The 26,332-nt window shown below is 45.4% G+C and overlaps 2 protein-coding genes and 1 long non-coding RNA gene across 4 annotated transcripts in view; 2 read left to right on the forward strand and 1 right to left on the reverse strand.

Moving 5' to 3' along the window:
• Positions 1-8,747, forward strand: part of LOC106608197 (ribosomal oxygenase 1) — a 44,935-nt gene extending 36,188 nt beyond the window's left edge. The window contains exons 1-15 of one of the 2 annotated variants that reach the window (XM_014205995.2): positions 1,235-1,511; positions 1,775-1,912; positions 2,026-2,165; positions 2,264-2,363; positions 2,445-2,558; positions 2,826-2,932; positions 4,562-4,669; positions 4,823-4,857; positions 4,980-5,158; positions 5,376-5,480; positions 6,825-6,966; positions 7,739-7,859; positions 7,956-8,055; positions 8,158-8,244; positions 8,381-8,747. In XM_014205995.2, the coding sequence (XP_014061470.1) occupies positions 1,425-1,511; positions 1,775-1,912; positions 2,026-2,165; positions 2,264-2,363; positions 2,445-2,558; positions 2,826-2,932; positions 4,562-4,669; positions 4,823-4,857; positions 4,980-5,158; positions 5,376-5,480; positions 6,825-6,966; positions 7,739-7,859; positions 7,956-8,055; positions 8,158-8,244; positions 8,381-8,449 (1,632 nt within the window). In that variant the 5' untranslated portion in view covers positions 1,235-1,424 and the 3' untranslated portion in view covers positions 8,450-8,747. Of the gene's footprint in view, positions 1-1,234; positions 1,512-1,774; positions 1,913-2,025; positions 2,166-2,263; positions 2,364-2,444; positions 2,559-2,825; positions 2,933-4,561; positions 4,670-4,822; positions 4,858-4,979; positions 5,159-5,375; positions 5,481-6,824; positions 6,967-7,738; positions 7,860-7,955; positions 8,056-8,157; positions 8,245-8,380 lie in introns of those variants that run through there. The other variant, XM_045721079.2, reaches the window with a different exon arrangement.
• Positions 8,748-8,853: 106 nt separating this feature from the next.
• On the reverse strand, positions 8,854-10,570 carry LOC106608198 (NADH dehydrogenase [ubiquinone] 1 beta subcomplex subunit 1). Its single transcript, XR_001329409.2, has 3 exons — positions 10,438-10,570; positions 9,251-9,396; positions 8,854-9,017 (listed from the first exon to the last, which is right to left on the reverse strand). It is a non-coding gene; the product is annotated as an NADH dehydrogenase [ubiquinone] 1 beta subcomplex subunit 1 (long non-coding RNA).
• Positions 10,571-10,817: 247 nt separating this feature from the next.
• Positions 10,818-26,251, forward strand: LOC106608196 (cleavage and polyadenylation specificity factor subunit 2). The gene is made up of 15 exons (XM_014205994.3): positions 10,818-10,968; positions 11,312-11,477; positions 11,763-11,922; positions 12,603-12,708; positions 12,950-13,079; positions 16,479-16,594; positions 16,814-17,001; positions 17,454-17,744; positions 17,952-18,052; positions 18,351-18,554; positions 19,554-19,709; positions 19,990-20,212; positions 20,886-21,224; positions 23,973-24,107; positions 24,819-26,251. Exons 2-15 carry the CDS (start codon positions 11,329-11,331, stop codon positions 24,909-24,911), a joined length of 2,391 nt encoding a protein of 796 aa, XP_014061469.1. The 5' UTR covers positions 10,818-10,968; positions 11,312-11,328; the 3' UTR covers positions 24,912-26,251.
• The last annotated feature ends 81 nt before the right edge of the window (positions 26,252-26,332 follow it).

Below are 26,332 nucleotides of genomic sequence, written 5' to 3' on the forward strand. Positions count from 1 at the left end.
GGAGATCATCTGTTCACCTACTCTGTCTCACAAAGACACGGCGGTTGGAACCAAACATCTCAAATTTGGACTCATCAGACCAAAGGACACATTTCCACTGGTCTAATGTATACATTCATGTACATACTACCTCAATTGTCCCGACCAACCAGTACTCCCGCACATTGGCTAACCGGGCTATCTGCATTGTGTCCCACCACGCGCCAACCCCTCTTTTTACGCTACTGCTACTCTCTGTTCATCATAGATGCATAGTCACTTTAACCATACCCACATGTACATACTACCTCAATAAGCCTGACTAACCGGTGTCTGTATATAGCCTTGCTACTGTTATTTTCAAATGTCTTTTTACTGTTGTTTTATTTCTTTACTTACCTACACACACACACACACACACACACACACACACACACACACACACACACACACACACACACACCTTTTTTTTCGCACTATTGGTTAGAGCCTGTAAGTAAGCATTTCACTGTAAGGTCTACACCTGTTGTATTCGGCGCACGTGACAAATAAACTTTGATTTGATTTGAATGTCCATTTCTTGTGTTTCTTGGCCCAAGCTTGTCCTCTAGTAGTGGCAATTTGACCATGAAGCGCCTGTTTCACGCAGTCTCTGAAGAGTTGATGTTGAGATTTGTCTGTTACTTGAACTCTGTGAAGCATTTATTTGGCCAGCAATCGGAGGTGCATTTAACTCTAATGAACTTATCCTCTGCAGCAGAGATAACTCTGGGTCTTCTTTTCCTTTGGCGGTTCTCATAAGAGCTAGTTTCAAGCAAGGAGGTGGACAGTGAGATCCTATTGACGGTTTTATTTTGCATGTTTCCATCTGGGAACACCTGCTCTGTGAAGTGCGGGTGTGCAGTAACTCAATCCGCCCTTGCACTCCTTCTAAAAAAAAAATTCAAACTTTGTCAAAACAGATAACTTTGTGCGGATCAAATGTTTCATTGATGAGAACATTTGCAGAATGTCAGCCAAAGCCCATCTAGCTCAATCTTCTCCCGCTGCCTGCCACTGGGCTTCCTCTCATCACCATATTTGGTAGTGAGTGGAAACGCTAAACCGCATGCTTCACATTTATACATCCGGTTAAATATCTGGTTCATTGTTTTATGTGTCAACGTCTTGACAAAGTGATCAGCTCGAACTGCCCAATAGCAGATTTTCATACCCATGGTCTAATGTTTGCCTGGAGGTGAGCACATTCTCACATCAAATTACATTTTTATAAATTCCAACTTTTGCGTGAGGCCCCAGCATCTTTGGTAGAGAATATCACTGCCTGCACAGTAGAGGGCGATAAAGTGTTTTATTAAGCTGGAGATTTGTAATTTACATACAGTACAAAAGGAGTCCCTTTTGCCGCATGTTGATGACGTCAGTATTAAAAAATATTCGACAACATGGAGAAGAAACATGTGTCAGCTTTTGAATTGTACAAAAATGCGCTATTAGAATCGACTCCTGAAGTTAAACCATCATCTGTGCAGGTACTTGGGGTTACGTTATTACTGGTGTTTGCCCCCTGCAATTTCAGATAGTTTTGGTAAAAGTGACTTTACATTGTCTCGTGTTAGGCAGGCACGCACATCAACTGGGTTGACAAATCTACGGAAGAAAGCTAGCTAACAGATGCAATGTGAAGTGGGCTTGTTGAATAATGTCCTTCTGTTGAATATACTTTTGCAATGTGCATATGATTACCCGAAACCATTTCAAACTGATTGCCTTTGCCTACTGGATGATTTTCTAGGTTACACCAAAGAAGAAGAAGCGAAAGGAAAATGGCTTCCAGCCCCCAAAATCCATCAAAAAGGTCAAAATGAAACCGATGGTCAAGCAGGTCATGAAATCGTCTCAGAGAGAGGAGAGGTTGGAGAGACTTGAAGAAGTTAGTTTGTACAATCAAACTCACTCCCTCTATATTGAAGCCACTTGTTCACATACTGTAACTGTTTGACTGTGGTTCTCTAGCCATACCTGTCATTGTCTTGCTGTATGCAGGAGGTGCAGTGTGGAGAGAAAAGCGGAGAAGCACTAGAGGCTCTGCTGAGTGACCTGGCTAAAGTTAGCAACAGCCGGGAGAGGGCCAGCAGACTGTTCCAGTGGCTCATCCACCCCATTCCTTCCATGAGCTTCTTCGGGTACTGATGCCTGTGTAGCTTTGGTTTTCACAGTACAATCATGGACTAGATTGCACAGGGAGATATCCTTTTAACTTTATTGACTTCCTTCATCGCAGGGATACATGGGAAAAGAAGCCAGTTTTGATCAAACGTCAGAATCCAGACTACTACAAGGGACTGTTCTCCACAGCAGAGTTTGATCGCATTTTAAGACAGGTAAGGTGTCATGACTAGCTAGACATCTTCTGTCATTTTTGTTTGATCAGATCAGGTTAATGTTGCTGTTGACATTTCCAGGATGATGTTCAGTATGGAGTGAACCTGGATGTCACCAGCTACACAAACGGCAAAAGAGACACGCACAATCCTCCAGGGAGGGCTCTTCCTTTCACTGTATGGGAATTCTATGAGGTAAAAACCAAATTAAAGTCTCCTGATTGCCAATTTCTATTTAATTAGTGTGAGCAAGTTTTTAGAATTTAGATCGTGCCAATATCTGTGTGACATGTAGTAAGTTCTTAGTACCTCATAATATTGAAACCTAACCATGTGTCCTCTAGCTCAGTTAGTAGAACATGACGCCAGTAGTGGGTTGGATTCCCGCGACTAAAATGTGTGCATGCATGACTAAGTCGCTTCGGGAAAAGCGTGTGTTAAGTGACATTTATTATTATCCAGAGTGGTTGCTCCCTCCGTATGCTGAACCCCCAGGCCTTCTCCTCCACTGTGTGGAGTGTGCTGTCCATCCTCCAGGAGCAGTTTGGCAGCATGGCAGGAGCTAACGTGTGAGTGACCCTGTCTGACAACCTCTGACCAGTGAGATGCTCTCACACAACATTGAGGGCTCTATTTCTGGGTTGCGTTAAGCCAGTGCACTTGTCAAATGCATACTCTTGATGTTTGTAAACCTAACGCCAGGATTGGTAATTTACCTGTCTTATATGAGCTCGCTAGTGGGAGGGGTGGCAATATCTGAGCTGTGTTCTTAAAAACGTGTGCCAGTTTCAGGCAGTGCTGGTGGGGCTATTTAAGACCAACCAGAAACTGGTCTTGGTTGTAACCCGGCTGACGGCGGAAGCTCAGCCTATCCAGCCGTGACGCACAGTGTCCATATGCACATGGAACGAGAGCAATGTTCTTTTTGTGCTGTAACCTCGTATTTAAAAACATAACCAAGCATAGCCTCCTCTCTCAATGAAGGCTGTTTTTTTTTTGGTAATGCATTTGCCAAGTTGTCAAGACTATCATAAAGGGCTTGGCTCGTGAGAACGCTTTGAAATAAATCTTAATCACCAAAGCTTTATTAAAAGATCACATTTGGGAGCAGCCACTTTATCTAGGTAGGCTATAGTACATTATTTTAGCCAGCTCCTGTTTTGGAATGAGAGATGAGATGATCCAGTGACCTTCGTTTTTAGAAAAATGTATTTTTTCCGTTTCATTTAATTAAAAATAAAAAAAATCCCTTATAGGCTACCCTTACCCTACTATAACAGAAATGTGTCTGCTGTCTTTCTTGTCATGGCCATGCATTTGCCAAATAGCCTATCCATAAAACATTTCTAAATGGTTTACTCATGAGGCTTTTTCCGTCAAGCTTTTGCATTATTCACATAGGCCTACCTGCAGTGAATAGGCTACTCCGTTAGGTTTGTATCCATCCCCATTTCCACAGAGCGCCTCTTGTCCGCTTACCAAATATGCACTCCTCCAAAAGTATTCACATGTTCCTGCCATATTACCATGTCAACTGTAGGCCTAGGCTATATCTTGCTTATTGAGAACGTGCCTCACAGATAAAATACAATTTAGGAGAGCCTAGTGAAGGCCTATACTCGTTGAAGCCAATTACAACAATGTTGATTGTCAACACTCAACATACTGAGCAAACACTGGCTGTTTTTACTGTTGCTATAACTTGTTACTGTAGCCTGTGCTATTTAATAAACTGTATCAATCCACAATGGACTAGGAAGAGAATATTCAGTGCCCTCCGCCGGATTGGAGTTGATGACAATGCAGACTGTCAATAACAACCAGAACTTAAGACAACAGTATTAAGCGTTGACACGCATTGATTGGCCAGTGAGTAGCCAAGCCCTCTCCACACCTATAATTTATTTATTTGCCAAACCCAGCTCTTTTGCCCCAGCTATTGCGCTCATAATTACTCCAATGAAAATATAAATAATATTTCTGACCCATCCCTGGTCCTAAACCCCTTTCACCAGTGCTAAGATTTACCATTGTGTTAGGTTTGTTTAAAATAGAGCCCTGAAAGTCATTGAACATGTATGGGACTGTGAAAATAATTTCCTTCCTTTGAGGACAAACTATTATGATGCATCCTTACCTCATGCTGAATATTGATTCACCTCATGTGACATTACAGTAAAGTAGTTTTGTGTCCCCAGGTATCTGACACCTCCAGGAACACAAGGCTTTGCTCCACATTATGATGACATCGAGGCCTTTGTGGTTCAGCTGGAAGGGAAGAAGCACTGGAGAGTTTACAACCCCAGGTGACTGAGTTATGAACAGTCTAAATCCAGTTTATAAAATTCCCAAAAAGGTGATCAGCACCCAGTGCATGCATCAACCCATTTTGAACCAGATTCATATCATTAAACTAATTCTGTATATTTTCTGGGATGTTTGATTGCTACACTTTTTAGGTCAGAAGATGAGGTCTTGCCTGTCGTTTCCAGTCGTAAGTATTCCTTTGTCCACTCTTTTTCCTATAAATAGACTATAAGCACGACAGATCACTTCCCAGTCCCCTCTGCCTCAGCCTCATTCCTTCCAGATGATTTGTTATTCCTCCTCCTCCAGCTAACTTCAGCCAGTCGGAGATTGGGAAACCCATCCTGGAGGTGGTTCTGGAGGCTGGGGATCTCCTCTACTTCCCCCGAGGGTTTATCCACCAGGGGGACTGCCTGCCGGATGCTCACTCCCTCCACATCACTGTCTCATCTTACCAGAGGAACAGCTGGGGAAACCTACTGGCAAAGGTGTGTTGTCAATCCTCTGCTTTCCTTGTATGTGACACTGTCCAGTTCTGTCTCATTTTGTATCAACTTTGATGTAGATTGGGCATGGATCAATTTACACTTGAGTTAAAAAAAAACTAAAATATTGAATGATATACAATGTCATGTCTATACAACATGGATGTACTTGGAAGTATAGGCTTGTGTTGTGTTTGATGCAGAATATGATCTCTGACAGGTGGTCCCAGCAGCCCTAGAGATGGCCATGGAGGAGGACGTGGACTTCAGACGAGGCCTGCCTGTGGATTACCTGACCTACATGGGGGTGCAGAACTCAGACGAGGTACTTCAGACACTGTTGTTTACTTGTCGCTGGAGTCCAATTGACCTCTGAGCACCTACTCTCAACAGGGGTGTGTTCAGAAGGGTGAAAAATTCAGAATGTTGAACGGATAGAGCTGACATCATTGCCTATGCCCCATGGCAAGTAAGAATGTCTTTTCTACAGAATATATATACTCTACCGTTCAAAAGTTTGGGGTCACTTAGAATTTCATTGTTTTTGAAAAAAGCTTTAAAAAAAAAAAGTCCATTTAAAATAACATCAAATTGATCAGAAATGCAGTGTAGACATTGTTAATGTTGTAAATTGACTATTGTAGCTGGAAACAGCTGAATTAAAACATAAAATAATGGAATATCTACAGAGGCCCATTATCAGCAACCATCACTCTTGTGTTCCAATGGCACATTGTGTTAGCTAATCCAAGTTTATCATTTTAAAAAGGCTAATTGATCATTAGAAAACCCTTTTGCAATTATGTTAGCACAGCTGAAAACTGTTGTTCTGATTAAAGAAGCAATAAAACTGTCCTTCTTTAGACTAGTTGAGTATCTGGAGCATCAGCATTTGTGGGTTTGATTACAGGCTAAAAATTGCCAGAAACAAAGGCCTTTCTTCTGAAACTCGTCAGTCTATTCTTGTTCTGAGAAATGAAGGCTATTCCATGCGAGAAATTGCCAAGAAACTGAAGATCTCGTACAACTCTGTGTACTACACCCTTCACAGAACAGTGCAAATTGGCTCTAACCAGAATAGAAAGAGGAGTTGGAGGCCCTGGTGCACAACTGAGCAAGAGGACAAGTACATTAGTGTCAGTTTCTCAAACTAGACGCCTCACAAGTCCTCAACTGGCGGCTTTATTAAATAGTATCCGCAAAACACCAGTCTCAACGGTGAATAGGTGACTTCGGGATGCTGGCCTTCTAGGCAGAGTTCCTCATTCCAGTGTCTGTTCTTTTTCCCATCTTAATCTTTTCTTTTTATTGGCCAGTCTGAGATATGGCTTTTTCTTTGCAACTCTGCCTAGAAGGCCAGCATCCCGGAGTTGCCTCTTCACTGTTGATGTTGAGACTGGTGTTGGAACACAGGAGTGATGGTTGCTGATAATGGGAATCTGTACGCTTATGTAGATATTCCATTAAAAATCAGCTGTTTCCAACTACAATAGTAATTTACAACATTAACAATGTATACTATTTCTGATCAATTTGATATTTTAATGGGCTTTTCTTTCAAAAACAAGGACATTTCTAAGGGACCCCAAACTTTTGAACGGTAGTGTATATGTGAACATTCTCTGTAATGTTGCACCCTCTTGAAAGTCCTGTGTGTCTGTGTGTGTAGGAGGATCCACGCAGGGCGCAGTTCCTATCCAGAATAGAAGAGCTGATGAAGAAGCTATCAACCTTTGCCCCTGTGGATGCTGCTGTGGATCAGAAAGCTAGGGACTATCTCCATGACTGTCTCCCCCCGATGCTCACCGCAGGTACCACAATCTACTGCTGAAATTCCAACATTGACTTTTGACTCCTAGGTCAGTAGTTCAAACTGTGCCCCCCACCCTAAGGAACTCCATCTGGTTTAAGTTACTCTTGAAAGTTGTAATAGTAGAATGTACATGGTGCAATTTCAAAATTGGGTAGTGCATAATCAGTTCCTCTTGTCATGTTAGTCATTACAGACCTATTTAGAACTTGTCAGAAATGTCCGGATCAACTAGCCCATTTCAGCATTTAAATAAAAAAATGTTATGGCCCATAGATTTTGTTGATATTTGACTCATTTTAATATCACATTTGACATGCAAAATGTATAGAATTGCAGAAAAATGTGCTTTAAAACGGCAAAATGTTCTATGCTCCCCATGACAAAATGTGGATAATTGTAGGAAGTAAGCTTTAAACCTGCAAAATATTCTCTCCACCAACTAGAGGGGTGTGAACAGTTTGAACAGTGCTAGTGCCTATAGAAATAGATGAGGTGCGGGATGTAACTTCCTGGATGTTCCCTGATGCTGGAAGGGGGGGCTGAGTGAAAAAGTTTGGAACCTCTGCTCTAGGGCTTCCCAAACTCGGTCCTGCCGGTTTTTGCCCTAGCATTACACAGCTGATTGAAATAGTCAACTTGATGAGTTGGTTATTTGAATCAGCTATGTAGTGCTAGGGCAAAAACAAATGTTCACCCGGGGGAGGGAGGGGGCGGACCCTGGTCTAGACTGCCACGTGGCCCGTGTTACTGATTCTAGTTATAATCCACAGAGGAGCGGGCCAGCAGTGTCCAGGGAGCTCCTTCCAGGTGGGAGGATGGAGAGGCTGTGGACGTGGGTGTGACCATCAGGGGCCATACCAGAGTCAGACTCATCCGTTCTGGAATCGCCAGGTAGATCTGACATGTATCATCCTATGACTTACAAAAGCATAGCTCTTACAAAAATGTTCCCAGAAATGACCTTGACTTTTCTTTGTGCTGCTGCAGGTTATGCAGTGATGGAGAAGCAGTTTGGCTTTACTACACTGCAGATAACTCCAGAGTCTACCACAAAGAGGAGCCCAAGAGCATTGAAATAAAAGCAGAGGTATGAATGAATTGCCTTGCTACCATAGCAGTGACGTGTTCCTGCCTGAGATGCTGCACTGCAGTGATGGCCTTTGTGTTCAACATGATGTAACTCTTTCAGCAAACAGATGGCATGGAGTTTCTGATCCATGCGTATCCAAAGTTTGTGACAGTGGGCAGCTTGCCATGCGAGTCGGCTGAGGACAAGGTATGTTTATCAACATGTACGCTGCCGTCTGCATGTCAGTAGTGCAGATATTTGGATGGTCGAGTTATGCTAGTCAGTGCTTGGGTCAGACTGCACTGCAGTTTTCTTACAGATGTAATTCTGTGCTCTCTTCCAGGTGTCCTTGGCTGAGCTGCTGTTTGAGAAAGGGCTTATTCACACTGCAGAACCTCTGCAGCGATCCTGAATCATGGAGGGACTCTAATACAAGTTTGACAAGAAATATATGCTGCATCCTTGACCTCTCACTATGTGTAGGAAGAATTTCTGGTTTTAGGACAGCAGTCAAATGAACTCTGAGCAGTGCATCAGCATTGCCCTCTACAACTAACTCCTCTAGACTCTTCCAAAAACGATGGTGCAATGCTGGAACACAATGATCAATCAAAAGTAATAGGTCTGTAATAGCCCATTTATAATATTAACCTTTACTTGTTCAGTAAGTATTGCATTAAAACTGTCTTGCATATTGGTGTGTAAATCAATCCTAGTTTCTGTGTGTTGCTAATGGAAGTATATTGTTATAGAAGTGTCCAATTTTGCATTATTGCTACGATTGCGTATACTTTATCACACAAATGATTCACTAGCTGACAAAGGGACATGTTTATTAGTCGATACAGTGACAGAAACTTCTTATTGGCGTACTTGATTTGAAAACCATCCAGACAATAGGAGATGTGACTTGGGGCACAAATATTCCAGGTGACGGGTGGGTCTACTTCCAGGTGACTTCCTCACCTGGCTTCAGCTCCCTATACATAAGGGAGAATATTCAGAGGACCATCAGTACACATTTGGACTATTGCTAGGAATGTATCCTTTCATATGAAGGCTAGATACCGACGCCTGATTCAAACCAGAAGACCAAGATGTACTGGGCCGGACTGGTCTTGAATCTGCCATAGTTTGTGAAAAGAGAATATCTGCGCCAGCACAGTATGGTTTGCCTCTATATTGTGCATCAGTGGGTGCAGATTTAACTCACCTGCTGTACAATGCACTTTTGTTCCTGAAAGCAGTCAGCTTCTGGTCCTGTGCGCTGTCCATGTAGATCCCGATCACAAAGCCGAGGGGGACAAATATGTTCACCCAATGGTCACGCATCAGGGCAGCAAAGTTCACCATTGTTTCCTGGTTGGTGAAAAAAAATGTATTTACAGTATACTGTATGCAGCCACATTCTATAAAAAAATATTTGGTGCAGCTATAGATGTGTGACAGCATAATAAACCAGCATGAATGCAAGTCTGTTTCTGCTGTCAAGTTCTAAGGAGTTGGCAAGAATGCATAAAGAGACGAACCCGGTTGAATAATGGCAAGCTAACTGTTAGTGGACCACAACCAGTTGGCTAAATTAGATGAACATTAGTTGTTAGCGAACTGTTTACCCTAGTGTCCACACAACTGTTATCAGCAAATACACGTTCATTTTTTGGTTTGTTGTTGATGTTACTACCACAGCAAGCTAACTTTAGCCCAATATTGGACTAAAGGAGCCTAACTTCACTCTTTAGTCCAAGGTGGACCATACATGTGTTTAAATGGCGAATTGGCTCTTACAGCCAAATACTCCATCTAAATGTGAATCGATTCTCAATTACGGTACGGTTCTAGAAACAAATCACTAGTTTAATTTCACAAACGCAAAATGCACACAATGTTCCTGTAAACTGTTTTAAACGGGTTTTACACAGTTGCAGCTGGCAGTATTTTTCAGTGACATGCTGAGTTCACACACAGGTGTTCAGAGAGCAGACAGTTAATTAGCACAGGTTTTGTTTTCCGTAAACAAGCACTGTAACATGGAAATATGTCCATGTGGGAACACAACCATAAAAAAGGTATCAATGTAACCTTTTGTTTGTGGGACATTATTTGTCGTTATGAAAGATAAGGTCCTTCTGCTTCTAAAACCGTACCGCAAGCGATGCGTGTTCATGTTCAGACCCGAACACCGCGTTTCTTGACTCGTGTTATGGAACTGAGTCACGATCATGGGCTAGTTCATCATTGACTCCAGCTGGTTATCTAGCAAGCAATAAGCCTCTGTTCTTCCCACAATAATTCTACAGAATGTTGCGATTGCAAGTTATACATTGAAGTATTGCACGCACGGCTATAGAAATACATATCGCAAACTAAGAATGAACATACAGTAAAAGTGACATTTACCTAGCCTTTGCCTTCAGCTTCTCTCGCTCATTGGGCTTCAGAGGACATTGGACCCTACCAAGTGCTCTAAAATGGTGGTGTTAACTTGTTGAGTAAATATTATCCGGTTCACATACATTTGATACTGCCATCCCACATTGTTTATGAAAATGTATAACACTCCAAAATATACCGTAACCCTAAAGATCTTTATTTATTAAATGCATTTAAGTTATGTAATGAAAAATGCTTTTAAATTGAATATGTCTTGAACTTCAGAATATGAGCTAATTAGTCTGGAGGATCATTTTTATTTGAATAGTAAAACGAGTGCATTTCTTTGGCAATACAATTATTTATATTTACTCCGCCATAGATATGATTTAATGGTATCTCCCAGTGACCTTTGACGTTTCAGCGGCAAACATGTCTGCGTCGATGGAAGAAGTGTGGACAATCTTTGCTAAAAATGTCATAATATTATAACGTTAGACTCTTCTTGTTATTGAATTTTTTGCTCAATTGAAGTTAAAACCTATATGGCACTTGATGGTATGTTACTCGTTAGTCTATGGCCCATTGTAATAGCAACATTTGTCTGCTAGCAAACTTAGCATGCTAGCTAACGTTAGCTAACCGGGACTGCTAACAATTACTTTAGCTTGTGATCTCATAACTAGTTAACGTTAGCGCTGTATGATAGTGTTTTATTGTCTAGTAAATCTTGAAACTGCTGTGAAGTTGTATAATGTCCATACCATTTATGGACCATGGTTGTTTCCATTTTTCAGTTTACAATACATGCATACCTCAGTCATATTGCTGCATGTGAAGTGGTTCATCAAATAATCTTGTTAATAGCTAGTTAACTATGTTCTATGTCTTGTCCCTGTAGTATGACACCTGAGGAAAATGACGTCTATTATCAAACTGACTGCTGTGTCAGGGGTGCAGGAGGAGTCTGCCCTCTGCTACCTGCTGCAGGTGGATGAGTTCCGCTTCCTCCTGGACTGTGGCTGGGATGAGAGCTTCTCCATGGACATCATTGATTCCATGAAAAGGTAGAAGCCCACATCATAATCTAAGCCAGTAGTTCTCAATGGGGTACTTGGCATATCTAAATGGAGTACTTGGGAAGACTCAGAACATGGGCCTAATGATTGGTTACACATGAAGGGGGTACATTGGGCAGGGCAAAATGTGATTGGAGTTACTAATTGAGAATCTCGATGTCAGCTATTTAGACATCCCCACCACAGTCTCAATTTAATTGATTCCTAAAGTCAACAACTAGAACTTGTCCCAGTCAATCAGATTTCTTACGGGCCATTCCCCCTCCTCTCCAGGTATGTCCACCAGGTTGACGCGGTGCTCCTCTCCCATCCCGACCCCCTGCACCTGGGGGCCCTGCCCTATGCTGTGGGCAAGCTGGGCCTAAACTGCCCCATATATGCCACCATCCCCGTCTACAAGATGGGTCAGATGTTCATGTATGACCTGTATCAGGTGAGGCAGAGGTGTGCTAACCTGGTCCCAGATCAGCTTTTGGTGTCTTGCCAACTCTGCAAGACAGCACAAACAGATCTGGGACCAGGCTAGGGGATTAATGCGATGTACTGCACCAGCGTTTCCCAAAACTGGTCCTGGGGACCCCAAGGGGTGCACATATTTTTGGGGGTCCTAGCACTAGACAGCTGATTCAAATAATCAAAGCTTGATGATTATTTCAATCAGCTGTGTAGTGCTAGGGAAAAAAACAAAGTGGGGAACCGAAACGTGGGGGGGGTGGGAGTACAAGAGGTAACAGTGCACTGTAAAACCGAAACGTGGGGGGGTGGGAGTACAAGAGGTAACAGTGCACTGTAAAACCGAAACGTGGGGGGGTGGGAGTACAAGAGGTAACAGTGCACTGTAAAACCGAAACGTGGGGGGGTGGGAGTACAAGAGGTAACAGTGCACTGTAAAACCGAAACGTGGGGGGGGTGGGAGTACAAGAGGTAACAGTGCACTGTAAAACCGAAACGTGGGGGGGTGGGAGTACAAGAGGTAACAGTGCACTGTAAAACCGAAACGTGGGGGGGTGGGAGTACAAGAGGTAACAATGCACTGTAAAACCGAAATGTGGGGGCAGAGGGGGTAACAGTGCACTGTAAAACTATTCTCACTTGTGATCTGTTGTTTGGTAGTCGCGCAACAACACTGAGGACTTCAACCTGTTCACCCTGGATGATGTGGACTGCGCTTTCGACAAGATCCAGCAGTTGAAGTACTCCCAGATTGTCAATCTGAAAGGTCAGTAATCTATGTATCAGTGTTACATAATGACTCGATTATAATATATAATTTCTATTGACTCCTGCTGAGTAATGTACTGTATCTGTTCAAACCATAACACTGGTCTCCAGTAATCCATCTTTCCTATTTGACAGGGAAGGACATGGTCTGTCCAATTTCGATTGACTCCTGTTGTAGTGATCTCTTTGCGCTAGCATAAAACACTGGTTCAATCGACCTTTCTACTTTTTGTTTACAGGGAAAGGACATGGTCTGTCCATCACTCCACTTCCTGCTGGTCACATGATCGGAGGGACCATCTGGAAGATTGTGAAGGATGGGGAGGAGGAGATTGTTTACGCTGTGGACTTCAACCACAAAAGAGAGATGTGAGTAGAGGGAGGGAGAGATGTGAGCAGAGGGAGGGAGAGATGTGAGCAGAGGGAGGGAGAGATGTGAGCAGAGGGAGGGAGAGATGTGAGCAGAGGGAGGGAGAGATGTGAGCAGAGGGAGGGAGAGATGTGAGCAGAGGGAGGGAGAGATGTGAGCAGAGGGCCATCCCAGACTAAAAAAATAAATATAACTTGGTCGCCCGAGAGTCGTCTGTTCTTTCGACCATTCGATTGGTCGAAATTTGATCATGTGTATTTTTCCATATATAGACACATCCTATGTGTTTTAATCAAATCAACTCTATGCACTGAGCTTGTCTGATGCTTTAAGTGCACTGTTTGATGAAATAATTAAGACGCACAGATGACTAGAGGTCTAGAACACAATTGATTTGATTGGGCCGGGATCAGACTTGATGCTCTCTGTTTAAAAGAAAAAAGAATGACAGCGAGTGACTTGCACCCGTTGTCTCTCCTCCCTGCTGCAGCTACCACCACAGAACATCAAAATGTTTATCACGCTGTCCATGTTGCTGAAGCTGCAAAATAATTACAGCCAATTCTGACTGAACAGTTCTGTCACGCAAAAAAACAAACATTCCCTATTCCCTCAAGCCTTAGTCTTTACGTGACACATGTATGCATTGCATGCACATGACCAATAGGGCCTGACCTGTAGCATATCATAATCACATTAATAAATTGGTTATAACAAACTCTGAACACCGGAACGTGACGGTGAAATGGATGCAGATGACGTGACAAATAAACTGGAAACGGGGGAATGTTTGGTTGCTCAGGAGGTAAAGAGGAAGTCAGTTGTGTGGAATAAATGGGACTAGTTGTGGGAAATACTGGAGATCAATAGAAAGGTGAGGAGTAAGCGCTGCGTACATATGATGTGTGTCAAACAGGTGCTGTTAGATTACAATATACTTTTTATGACCGTTTGGAACAACACTAAATAAATTATAAGTGCACCGTAGAGTCTTAAGTTTTATTTTTTGGTTATTACAGCAAAGACTAAAAACAGTTGCATGCATTCGTGAATGCAGCTGCCAACATGGAATAGTTTATTTACTAATTATTGAAGGGTCACTTTGTTATTTTAAATCTAAAATGCTTGATTGCATTTAAAAACATGAGTCACTCCTGATGTGAAGGAATGAATGATTGATACAGTTGCCTATATAAGTATTGAAGCAGGCCTAAGTTACGTTAATAGCCTATATAAGTATTGAAGCAGGCCTAAGTTACGTTAATAGCCTATATAAGTATTGAAGCAGGCCTAAGTTACGTTAATAGCCTATATAAGTATTGAAGCAGGCCTAAGTTACGGTATTAGCCTATATAAGTATTGAAGCAGGCCTAAGTTATTAAGTCTAAACAGGATGCGCTCTTAGGCTTACAGCTTGGTGGTGGTTATACAAGGCTGCTATACTAAGCCTACTAATCATAATGGCATTAATTATTATAATGATGATCATTATAGTAATAATAATAGCAATTAGAAGGAGATAAAGGGGGGTTATTATAAATCAAAATTTTCGGACAATTTGGAACAGTGTAAACAACACTAAATACATTATAAATAATACCAGAGAGGCTGGTCTAACGAACAAGTGTAAAGCCTTTATTAAAGCACAGCAAAGATTTAAGAACAGCTGAATTTGTGAAATTGTTTATCAGACATGTGGTTGTGTGAGGCTTGGTGCCTCACAGAATCAGTAAGCTAATTAACCTGTTGAGGACAGACGTTCCGCCTGCGGAACCCCTAGCCAACAGCCAATGGCATCGCACGGCGCGAAATACAAAACCAACTAAAATACCACAATTCAATTTTGTCAAACAATCAACTATTTTACACCATTTTAAAGATAAGACTCTCGTTAATCTAACCACATTGTCCGATTTCAAAAAGGCTTTACAGCGAAAGCAAAACATTAGATTATGTCAGGAGAGTACCCAGCCAAAAAATAATCACACAGCCATTTTCAAAGCAAGCATATATGTCACAAAAACCCAAACCACAGCTAAATGCAGCACTAACCTTTGATGATCTTCATCAGATGACACTCCTAGGACATTGTTATATAATACATGCATGTTTTGTTCAATCAAGTTCATATTTATATCAAAAACCAGCTTTTTACATTAGCATGTGACGTTCAGAACTAGCATACCCACCGAAAACTTCCGGTGAATTTACTAAATTACTCATGATAAACGTTCACAAAAAAACATAACAATTATTTTAAGAATTATAGATACAGAACTCCTTTATGCAATCGCGGTGTCAGATTTTAAAATAGCTTTTCGGCGAAAGCACATTTTGCAATATTCTGAGTACATAGCTCGGCCATCACGGCTAGCTATTTTGACACCCACCAAGTTTGGGACAACCTAAACTCAGAATTACTATTAGAAAAATTTGATTACCTTTGCTGTTCTTCGTCAGAATGCACTCCCAGGACTTCTACTTCAACAACAAATGTTGTTTTGGTTCCAAATAATCCATAGTTATATTCAAATAGCTCCGTTTTGTTCGTGCGTTCAGGTCACTATCCGAAGGGTGACGTGCGAGCGCATTTCGTGACAAAAAATGTCAAAATATTCCATTACTGTACTTAGAAGCATGTCAAACGCTGTTTAAAATCAATTTTTATGCTATTTTTCTCGTAAAATAGCGATAATATTCCAACCGGGCAACGTTGTATTCATTCAAAGGCTGAAAGAAAAAAATGTAGAATTCTCGTGACGGCGCATCTCCAGTGTCACTGTCCCCAGGCTGACCACTCACAAATTCTGCTGCTGTTCTTTGCCCACAGACAGTAGACACCCCATTCCACTTTCTGGCGGCTTTAGAGAGCCAATGGAAGCCTTAGAAAATGTCACGTTACAGCACAGATGCTGTATTTTCAATAGAGATGCAACAGAAGGACAACAAATTGTCAGACAGGGCACTTCCTGTATGGAATCTTCTCAGGTTTTGGCCTGCCATATGAGTTCTGTTATACTCACAGACACCATTCAAACAGTTTTAGAAACTTTAGAGTGTTTTCTATCCAAATCTACTAATTATATGCATATTCTAGTTTCTGGGCAGGAGTAGTAACCAGATTAAATCGGGTACGTTTTTTTATCCGGCCGTGAAAATACTGCCCCCTATCCCAAAGAAGTTAAACAAACACTCTGAGTAGAGGGATGGAGAGAAGAGCAAGAAATAGATGTGGGAAGGCGAGCTGAGGGGTGGGAAGGCGAGCTGAGGGGTGGAGGGGAAAGAGGGAGAGCTGTCGGTGGCGGGGAAAGAGGGAGAGCTGTCGGTGGCGGGGAAAGAGGGAGAGCTGTCGGTGGGGGGGAAAGATGGTAATAGTGTTTTTTGTTTATTTTCTCCAGCCACCTGAATGGGTGTACGTTGGAGTCGGTGAGTCGTCCCTCTCTTCTCATCACAGACTCGTTCAACGCTACATACGTGCAGCCGCGTCGCAAGCAAAGGGACGAGCAGCTCCTTAGTAAGTTAATCAACACTCAATCATCTGCAGTCCTAGCTTGGTCACAGATATGTTTGTGCTGTCTTACCAACTCCTGTGGTCACTGGAAAGTCATGACCATAGGAGTTGGCCAGACAACACAAAAAGATCTGGGACCAGGCTACAGTAATACCTATTGGTTGAATATGAAGGGGGAAATAAAGTGACTTACCAGTCGTCCGTCCGTCCCCCCTCCTTCAGCCAATGTAATGGAGACCCTACGCGGCGACGGCAACGTGCTGATCGCGGTGGATACGGCAGGCCGTGTACTGGAGCTGGCTCAGCTGCTGGACCAGATCTGGAGGACAAAGGACGCCGGGCTGGGGGTCTACTCTCTGGCCCTGCTCAACAACGTCAGCTACAACGTGGTGGAGTTCTCCAAGTCTCAGGTCTGAGTCACACACATACCCTTTCATTACCTGACCACACAGTACCAGTCTTTGCTTCAGCCTGCCTGGAGTGCCAGATGGGTGGGGTTTGCACTTTTGGGACTTTTCTATTGGTTCAGTTGCAACATGTGAGCACAGCTAAAAAGTATTTGAAAGAACTAAAAAATAAAATAAAAATAAATAAAAAAATCCCCAGGTCCAGTACCATCTACAAATAAGTGCTTTTATTCACGTTTCAATAGTGCTCACTACTCATTTAAATGGGCTGTCATATGTAACATGCTGCATATTTTGAAAGGTATGAAAATGTTAGCATTTTGTGGCACGGAATTAATATATTTTGCAAAATGTAGTATGTCACAAACGGTACCTCAAACAGTCCGTCTTGCTTCACTCTGTCATTGTAATAGGCATGGTAACAATAGTGGTGGCTGTTATATTCTGCCCTACAGGTGGAGTGGATGAGTGACAAGCTGATGCGCTGCTTCGAAGACAAGCGCAACAACCCCTTCCAGTTCCGCCACCTGTCCCTGTGCCACAGCCTGGCAGACCTGGCACGCGTGCCCAGCCCCAAGGTGGTGCTCTGCAGCCAGCCCGACCTGGAGTCTGGCTTCTCCCGCGAGCTCTTCATCCAATGGTGTCAGGACGCCAAGAACTCTGTGATCCTTACCTACCGTACCACGCCCGGCACCCTGGGCCGCTACCTCATCGACAACCCCGGGGAAAAGATGCTGGACCTGGAGGTGAAACTATAAGAGAAGACTTTAGGGAAGAAGAGCTGCCATTTTGGCTCAGATTTTTGGATTTATCTGTTTGTGCAGCGTGTCCATATGGCTCTTCCTGTCTCCCAGTTTCCATCTCAACTCAAGCATGGGAACAGCTTGATATGTCACACTGGCTTTCTCACCCCCCCCCCCCCTTTTCATACATTTTTGTTGTCATGTTGACAGATTAGGAAACGGGTGAAGCTGGAAGGCAGAGAGCTGGAAGAATACCTAGAGAAAGAGAGAATGAAGAAGGAAGCTGCCAAAAAACTTGAACAAGAAAAAGAGTGAGTCACTGACACTTTATTTCTGGCCTATTCATATTTACAATACTACTGCACTATGAATAATATTCTTCCAGGTGGGTTAGGGATATTATTTAGCTGTTTTCTGTGTGTTTGTATGTGTGATTACATTTGAGTCATTTAGTAGACGCTCTTATCCAGTGCGACTTACAGAGCATCCATCTTAAGAGGTGAGACAGCCACAACATCACGGTTGTTCTCCAGGAATGAATATGTTCGTCTTTCAGGTGACTAAACAGCAGGATTGTGTGTGTGTCTAATATATTTGTGTCTGTCTCAGGGTGGACGTTGACTCGAGTGATGAGAGCGACATGGAGGATGACCTGGAGCTGCCGGCGGTGGTGAAAACCAAACACCATGATCTCATGATGAAGGGAGACGGCATCCGCAAGGGCAGCTTCTTCAAACAGGCCAAGAAGTCTTACCCCATGTTCCCCACCCACGAGGAGAGGGTCAAATGGGACGAGTACGGAGAGATCATCAGGTAGTGTAGTCAGTGAACTAGTAGTATTATGGAGAGATCATCAGGTAGTGTAGTCAGTGAACTAGTAGTATTATGGAGAGATCATCAGGTAGTGTAGTCGGTGAACTAGTAGTATTTTGGAGAGATCATCAGCTAGTGTAGTCAGTGAACTAGTAGTATTATGGAGAGATCATCAGGTAGTGTAGTCAGTGAACTAGTAGTATTATGGAGAGATCATCAGGTAGTGTAGTCGGTGAACTAGTAGTATTATGGAGAGATCATCAGGTAGTGTAGTCGGTGAACTGGTAGTATTATGGAGAGATCATCAGGTAGTGTAGTCGGTGAACTAGTAGTATTATGGAGAGATCATCAGGTAGTGTAGTCGGTGAACTGGTAGTATTATGGGGAGATCATCAGGTAGTGTAGTCGGTGAACTGGTAGTATTATGGAGAGATCATCAGGTAGTGTAGTCAGTGAACTAGTAGTATTATGGAGAGATCATCAGGTAGTGTAGTCGGTGAACTAGTAGTATTATGGAGAGATCATCAGGTAGTGTAGTCGGTGAACTAGTAGTATTATGGAGAGATCATCAGGTAGTGTAGTCGGTGAACTGGTAGTATTATGGAGAGATCATCAGGTAGTGTAGTCGGTGAACTGGTAGTATTATGGAGAGATCATCAGGTAGTGTAGTCGGTGAACTGGTAGTATTATGGAGAGATCATCAGGTAGTGTAGTCAGTGAACTAGTAGTATTATGGAGAGATCATCAGGTAGTGTAGTCAGTGAACTAGTAGTATTATGGAGAGATCATCAGGTAGTGTAGTCGGTGAACTAGTAGTATTATGGAGAGATCATCAGGTAGTGTAGTCGGTGAACTAGTAGTATTATGGAGAGATCAGGTAATAGAAACAGGAAATCCCTTTGGATAATGACATCTAGCTATGCATTGTAATCTTTGTAGTAGCAGCTCCAGATGGCGTCACACAATATTGTACTAAAGAATGAATGACTGTGTCTCCAGACCAGAGGACTTCCTGGTACCAGAGCTCCAGGCCACTGAGGAGGAGAAGAACAAGCTGGAGTCGGGCATGGCCAATGGGGACGAACCCATGGACCAGGACTCCTCATCCAAAGTACCTACCAAGTGTACTTCCACTACGGAGAACCTAGAGATCAAGTAATTGGGCCCAAACACCTAAATGAGAGCAGACGTATTCAGAGCCTCTCACTGCTAAAATCATTCTGATTTATATTCTAATGACATACAAGGCATATTGCTGAAAAATGTAAGTTTGTGATTTTAATTATACTGCCAAGACTAAGTAATTTTTTTTACTTGCACAAAATATGAATTGTGCCCATTTCTTTCTAATATGATCCTAAAAGTCATCGTTTTTTTTCTTAATAATGCATATTTAAAATATTGAGAAATTATAAATTCTGGTCTTCCTGTGCAGAGCCAGGGTGACTTACATCGACTACGAGGGCCGCTCGGACGGCGACTCCATCAAGAAGATCATTAACCAAATGAAGCCACGGCAGCTGGTGATCGTGCACGGCCCCCCCGAGGCCAGCCTGGACCTGGCCGAGTCCTGCAAGGCCTTCACCAAGGACATCAAGGTCTACACACCCAAGCTGCAGGAGACTGTGGACGCCACCAGTGAGACACACATTTACCAGGTAGAATGTCATACAAAAACACATGCTCATGCAGGATATTTTGGGACAGGTTTTTGACTAATGCCCTGTGAATAATTGACCCATTTGACATATCATTTTGTGTTATCACGATTCACCAGTCAGAAAGTTGATGCGCTTTAGTCACGGTTACTGTAACTCAGGGCTGGGTAACTCCAGTCCTCCAGGGCCTGAACGGTGTCACACTGTTTCTCCATCCCTAGCAAACACAGCTGATTTAATCAAATGTCATTCTAAACTGAAGATAAATAATGAGGTGATTATTGGAGTCAGGTGTGTTAGCTGGGGCAAAACTGTGACACCAATCAGGCCCTGGAGGACTGGAATTGCCCACCCCTGCTGTAGCTAATCAAACCCAGCTCAAGCCATCTTAGAATTCTGGACCAGACAATGGGTCAATTGTGTATAAGGTTTATAATAATATAATATATGCCATTTAGCAGACACTTTTATCCAAAGCGACTTCCAGTCAAGCGTGCATAAATATTACGTATGGGTGGTCCCGGGAATCAAACCCACTATCCTGGTGTTGCAAATGCCATGCTCTACCAACTGATCTACAGAAGCTGTTTTATTTATGTGCAGAAACACGTAAACGTTGAGCTTAACCACTTTCTGTCATATGTACATAAGAGGTTGTGTTGTTCTTCCCCAGGTGCGGTTGAAAGACTCACTGGTGAGCTCGCTGCAGTTCTGCCGCGCCAAGGACACAGAGCTGGCGTGGATCGATGGCGTACTGGACATGCGTGTGGTCAAGGTGGACACAGGCGTGCTGCCTGAGGAGGGCATGGTGAAAGGCGAGAAGGGAACTGGCGAGGAGGTTGTGGAAGACAGCGAGCTGGCCATGGACGTGACCCCTGCTGACGATGCCACCACAGACCATAGCGTGGTGGCGCAGCAGCGCGCCATGAAGACGTTGTTTGGCGAGGATGTGCGCGAGCTGTCGGAGGAGAGTGATGTCATCCCTACCCTGGAGCCTCTGCCCGCCCACGAGGTGAGAGTGAGCGCTGGCCCCGGGGGAGAGGGAGAGCACTGGCCCCGGGGGAGAGGGAGAGCACTGGCCCCGGGAGGGAGGGAGGGCGGGAGAGCGCTGGCCCCGGGGGAGAGGGAGGGCGGGAGAGCGCTGGCCCCGGGGGAGAGGGAGGGAGGGAGAGCGCTGGCCCCGGGGGAGAGGGAGGGAGGGAGAGCGCTGGCCCCGGGGGAGAGGGAGGGAGGGAGAGCGCTGGCCCCGGGGGAGAGGGAGGGAGGGAGAGCGCTGGCCCCGGGGGAGAGGGAGGGAGGGAGGGAGAGCGCTGGCCCCGGGGGAGAGGGAGAGCACTGGCCCCCGGGGGAGAGGGAGGGAGGGAGGGAGAGCGCTGGCCCCGGGGGAGAGGGAGGGAGGGAGAGCGAGCGCTGGCCCCGGGGGAGAGGGAGGGAGAGCGAGCGCTGGCCCCGGGGGAGAGGGAGGGAGAGCGAGCGCTGGCCCCGGGGGAGAGGGAGGGAGAGCGAGCGCTGGCCCCGGGGGAGAGGGAGGGAGAGCGAGCGCTGGCCCCGGGGGAGAGGGAGGGAGAGCGAGCGCTGGCCCCGGGGGAGAGGGAGGGAGAGCGAGCGCTGGCCCCGGGGGAGAGGGAGGGAGGGAAAGCGCTGGCCCCGGGGGAGAGGGAGAGCGCTGGCCCCGGGGGAGAGGGAGGGAGGGAGAGCGCTGGCCCCGGGGGAGAGGGAGGGAGGGAGGGAGAGCGCTGGCCCTGGGGGAGAGGGAGGGAGAGCGCTGGCCCCGGGGGAGAGGGAGGGAGAGCGAGCGCTGGCCCCGGGGGGGGGGGGGGGGAGAGCGAGCGCTGGCCCCAGGGGAGAGAGAGAGAGCGAGCGAGCGCTGGCCCCGGGGGGGGGGGAGAGAGGGAGAGAGAGCGCTGGCCCCGGGGGAGAGAGAGAGAGAGAGAGAGAGGGAGGGAGAGAGAGCGCTGGCCCCGGGGGAGAGAGAGAGAGAGCGCTGGCCCCGAGAGAGGGAGGGAGAGCGAGCGCTGGCCGGGAGGGAGAGCGAGCGCTGGCCCCGGGGGAGAGAGAGGGAGGGAGGGAGAGCGAGCGCTGGCCCCGGGAGAGAGAGAGAGGGAGGGAGGGAGAGCGAGCGCTGGCCCCGGGGGGGGGGAGAGAGAGAGAGAGAGAGCTGGCCCCGGTAGAGAGAGGGAGGGAGAGCGAGCGAGCGCTGGCCACGGTAGAGAGAGAGAGGGAGGGAGGGAGAGCGAGCGCTGGCCACGGTAGAGAGAGAGAGAGAGAGCTGGCCCCGAGGGAGGGAGAGCGAGCTCTGGCCCCGGGGGAGGGGGAGAGAGAGAGCTGGCCCCGAGAGAGGGAGGGAGGGAGAGAGAGAGAGAGCTGGCCCCGAGAGAGGGAGAGAGAGAGAGAGCTGGCCCCGAGAGAGGGAGGGAGAGAGAGAGAGAGCTGGCCCCGAGGGAGGGAGAGCGAGTTCTGGCCCCGGGGGAGGGAGAGCGAGTTCTGGCCCCGGGGGAGGGAGAGCGAGCTCTGGCCCCGGGGGAGGGAGAGCGAGCTCTGGCCCCGGGGGAGAGGGAGCGATCGAGCGCTGGCCCCGGGGGAGAGGGAGGGAGGGAGGGAGAGCGATCGAGCGCTGGCCCCGGGGGAGAGGGAGGGAGGGAGAGCGATCGAGCGCTGGCCCCGGGGGAGAGGGAGGGAGGGAGGGAGGGAGAGCGATCGAGCGCTGGCCCCGGGGGAGAGGGAGGGAGGGAGGGAGGGAGGGAGGGAGAGCGAGCGAGCGCTGGCCCCGGGGGAGAGGGAGGGAGGGAGGGAGGGAGGGAGAGCGAGCGAGCGAGCGCTGGCCCCGGGGGGGAGGGAGGGAGGGAGGGAGGGAGAGCGAGCGAGCGAGCGCTGGCCCCGGGGGAGAGGGAGGGAGGGAGAGCGAGCGAGCGCTGGCCCCGGGGGAGAGGGAGGGAGGGAGGGAGAGCGAGCGAGCGCTGGCCCCGGGGGAGAGGGAGACTACCGAGTTAAACCCAGGACTTTTGTTTTATTCAGGGGGTGAAATTATGGGTTGACCGATATGAGAATAGACACTCAGAGCAGCAGAATGGACTGGAAGGATCTATCCTGTGGTTAATTCCTCAAGAGAAAAAGAAGGGATTAATAAACAGATGTCAATATATCTTCAGCATCTTAATCTTTACCAACACTAAGGTTAAAATGTTATAGTCCTATGTTGTAAACATTGTGATCAACCAAATTTAGATTTACGTATTTCAAAATGAATTCATTATAAAATGGTCAAACTAATGAGATCAGAAGCTGTGTAGTTGTGGTTGCACTCAGTCAAACTGATGTGAGATCAGAGTTACCAATATATTAACTGTATGTTTGTTGTTCTAGAAAGTCCAACTGATCTAAGATCAGAGGTGCTTTCAACAAGGGAAGTAGTTTGCAAATGTTAGCTAGCATATTCCATTCACCATAACATTTTGGAATATACATTAAAATCGTTCAACTGAAATTGTTTCTAAGTAACATGTTCGCCGCAAACAGAAGCCTCGTTAAACTCACCTCCAATGTATAGCGACTGTATGGTTTTAGTTCCACAGAGTCCAACTGGTCTGAGATCAGGTGTATAGAGACTTTAGTTTTTAGTTCTGCAGAGTCAATAGAGTCCAACTCTGTCTGGAATCAGGTGTATAGAGGTTTTAGTTCTGCAGAGTCCAACTCTGTCTGGGATCAGGTGTATAGAAAACAGTTGTGGTTCTAACCCATACACACCCTGTCTAACTCACAGATCCCAGGCCACCAGTCAGTGTTTATCAACGAGCCGCGCCTGTCCGACTTCAAGCAGGTGTTGCTGAGGGAGGGCATCCAGGCTGAGTTTGTGGGAGGAGTGCTGGTGTGTAACAACATGGTGGCCGTCCGCAGGGTGAGTTTACTGTCCGTCTGTCCCCCCCCCCCCCAACACACTCATTCAGCCCAACTCGGTGGCCTTGTAGTTAGTGTCTGCCCTGAGGTTGGGAGTTCGATCCCCGGCCGAGTCATACCAAAGTCTCTGCTTGGCACTCAGCATTAAGGAGAAAGATTGGGGTAAGGCCCTGTGATAGACGAGCGTCCTGTCCAGGGGGTGTACTTGTACATCAAGATGCCTCACACTACAGAGATAGGAGCCTATGAGCCGTTCCAGGTCACATTAGCCAAGGCTCCTTACATTTAGCTCTCTGTGACAGTCTAAACCATCCCCTTCACTGAGCTGCTGCATGAGAAATGGTAAATAAGCCCAGAGGGTGCATGGGGTGGCCTGTGTTGTCAACAAAATGACCAACTATATATGTATTTAACTTTAATTTAATTGAATAGCGATTGTTATTTATTTACAAGAATGCTCTGGGGAAGGAAGGATGATGCAGGAACGACATGATACATTTTATTCAAAGTTGGCAATTAGCAGACGTAACAGCCAAGACTAGAAACCTGTGACAATAAACCATTTCTGCTTCTGTACAAAAGTCAGCAACACTCAATCTCCATTTTGCATCTACTTGTGATTTTGTTTGTGTATAATTTGTTATGATGTTGGGAGTTTTCCAGTGATAATGCACGTGTGACCCCTCTAACCCTTGTCTCCTCCCCTGTACAGACGGAGGCAGGGCGCATCGGCCTGGAAGGCTGCCTGTGTGATGACTATTATAAGATCCGTGAGCTGCTGTATCAGCAGTATGCTGTGGTGTAGGAGTGAGGAGCTGTATCAGCAGTATGCTGTGGTATACTGTAGGAGAGAGGAGCAACATGCAGCAGAGATGGTGTCAGTCATGACAGTATCACACAGACAGGATGAAGGGGAGCGAGGACTATTACCCAGAGGACCACAGGGTTCTGAGCTCCCCTCGGGAGCCTCTCCAGCTGTTTGAATTCCAACTGCTGTGCTGATTTGTCCTTTTTCCCCCCATTTTAAAAATCTGTTTACTGTTTATTGTGCGTCTTTCCCCACCGCAGTGAGAGACAGATGGGCTTTTCTGGAGTGACCTCTTCTTGATGTGAACACATGATGTAACCCTTAGGGTGATTTTTACCTCTCCTCAAGCCCCCTCGGCTCTGGACTGGGCTGGCGAGGTGAAAGCTCACCACACGCTGCAGAGTCCCAACGTAGGCTGGAATGGGTTATCAGTGGATCTGGTTTTTTTGTTTCTCATTAAAGCTGCAATATGTAACGTTTTGGGTGACCCAACCAAATTCACATAGAAATGGGAGTTTTTGATCTGTCGTTCTCATTGAAAGCAAGTCTAAGAAGTGGTAGATCTGTTGTATTTCTATGCTTCCCATTACGTTTTGTTTTTGCATCTTTTACTTTCGGATTCATACACCAGCTTCAAACAGCCAAAAATGCTATATTTTGGGTTATGGAAAATATATTTCACAGCGGTTTAGATGGTACAATGATTCTCTACAGTATACATTGTTTGTTTAGTCACAAACTGAGATTAGGAGAACTATTAGAATTTTAGCAACCAGGAAATGGTGGAGCAATTACTGCATATTGGACCTTTAAATTCCCTTTTCTGAACAAATAAATGTTTGTTTGCTATATATTTTTCCGTGGGTTGAGAGGGGAACGAGACGTGTGTACGCTGTAGGCGGGGTTGGGGTCAATTCAGGAAGTGAACAGTGTTTCAATGAGGTCCATTTTTTTTAAACTTTTTTTTATAGAGTTTTCATTTTTACTTCCTGAGTTGATTAAATGGAATTGAAATGGAATAGCCTGTATGTAGGCAAGTACCATTACAGGGGCTTTACTAAACTGTACTGCTGCAGTTACAGTATGACACCACCAGATGGAGTCATGTTTCATCCATTCTGTCTGCCTCAGATTCCCTTTATCAAGTGTGTTCACACAGCAGCAATTCCAGGGTTAGAGATGACATTGTCCCTGCAATGATATCTTGGTAAATTAGCATAATATACTGTCAGGTAAATAACATGCTAGAATAGTCCATTCTCTCATGCTTGTATTTCAGGTAACTGAAATCAGGTTTATTATGAGACTGAGGAAAGTAAAAATGGATTTTAAAATGGCTCGCTGGTTTGTGCTAATTTTTCTAATCTACATAAGGTCAATGTTATCCCTGTGAAGTTTGAATTACCCATTGTATCGGG

This window comes from Salmo salar, chromosome 06 (genome assembly GCF_965601325.2).
Source record: "Salmo salar chromosome 06, fSalSal1, whole genome shotgun sequence".
Taxonomy (NCBI): Eukaryota; Metazoa; Chordata; class Actinopteri; order Salmoniformes; family Salmonidae; genus Salmo; species Salmo salar.

What these genes read in the sequence shown, in the direction of transcription:
- LOC106608196 (XM_014205994.3), top strand. Translation starts at nt 11,329, where the DNA reads ATGACGTCTATTATCAAACTGACTGCTGTGTCAGGGGTGCAGGAGGAG. An exon ending in AAACTTGAACAAGAAAAAGA is followed by an intron (nt 18,053 to 18,350) that starts GTGAGTCACTGA and finishes TGTCTGTCTCAG; the next exon opens with GGTGGACGTTGACTCGAGTG. An exon ending in ACGGAGAACCTAGAGATCAA is followed by an intron (nt 19,710 to 19,989) that starts GTAATTGGGCCC and finishes CTTCCTGTGCAG; the next exon opens with AGCCAGGGTGACTTACATCG.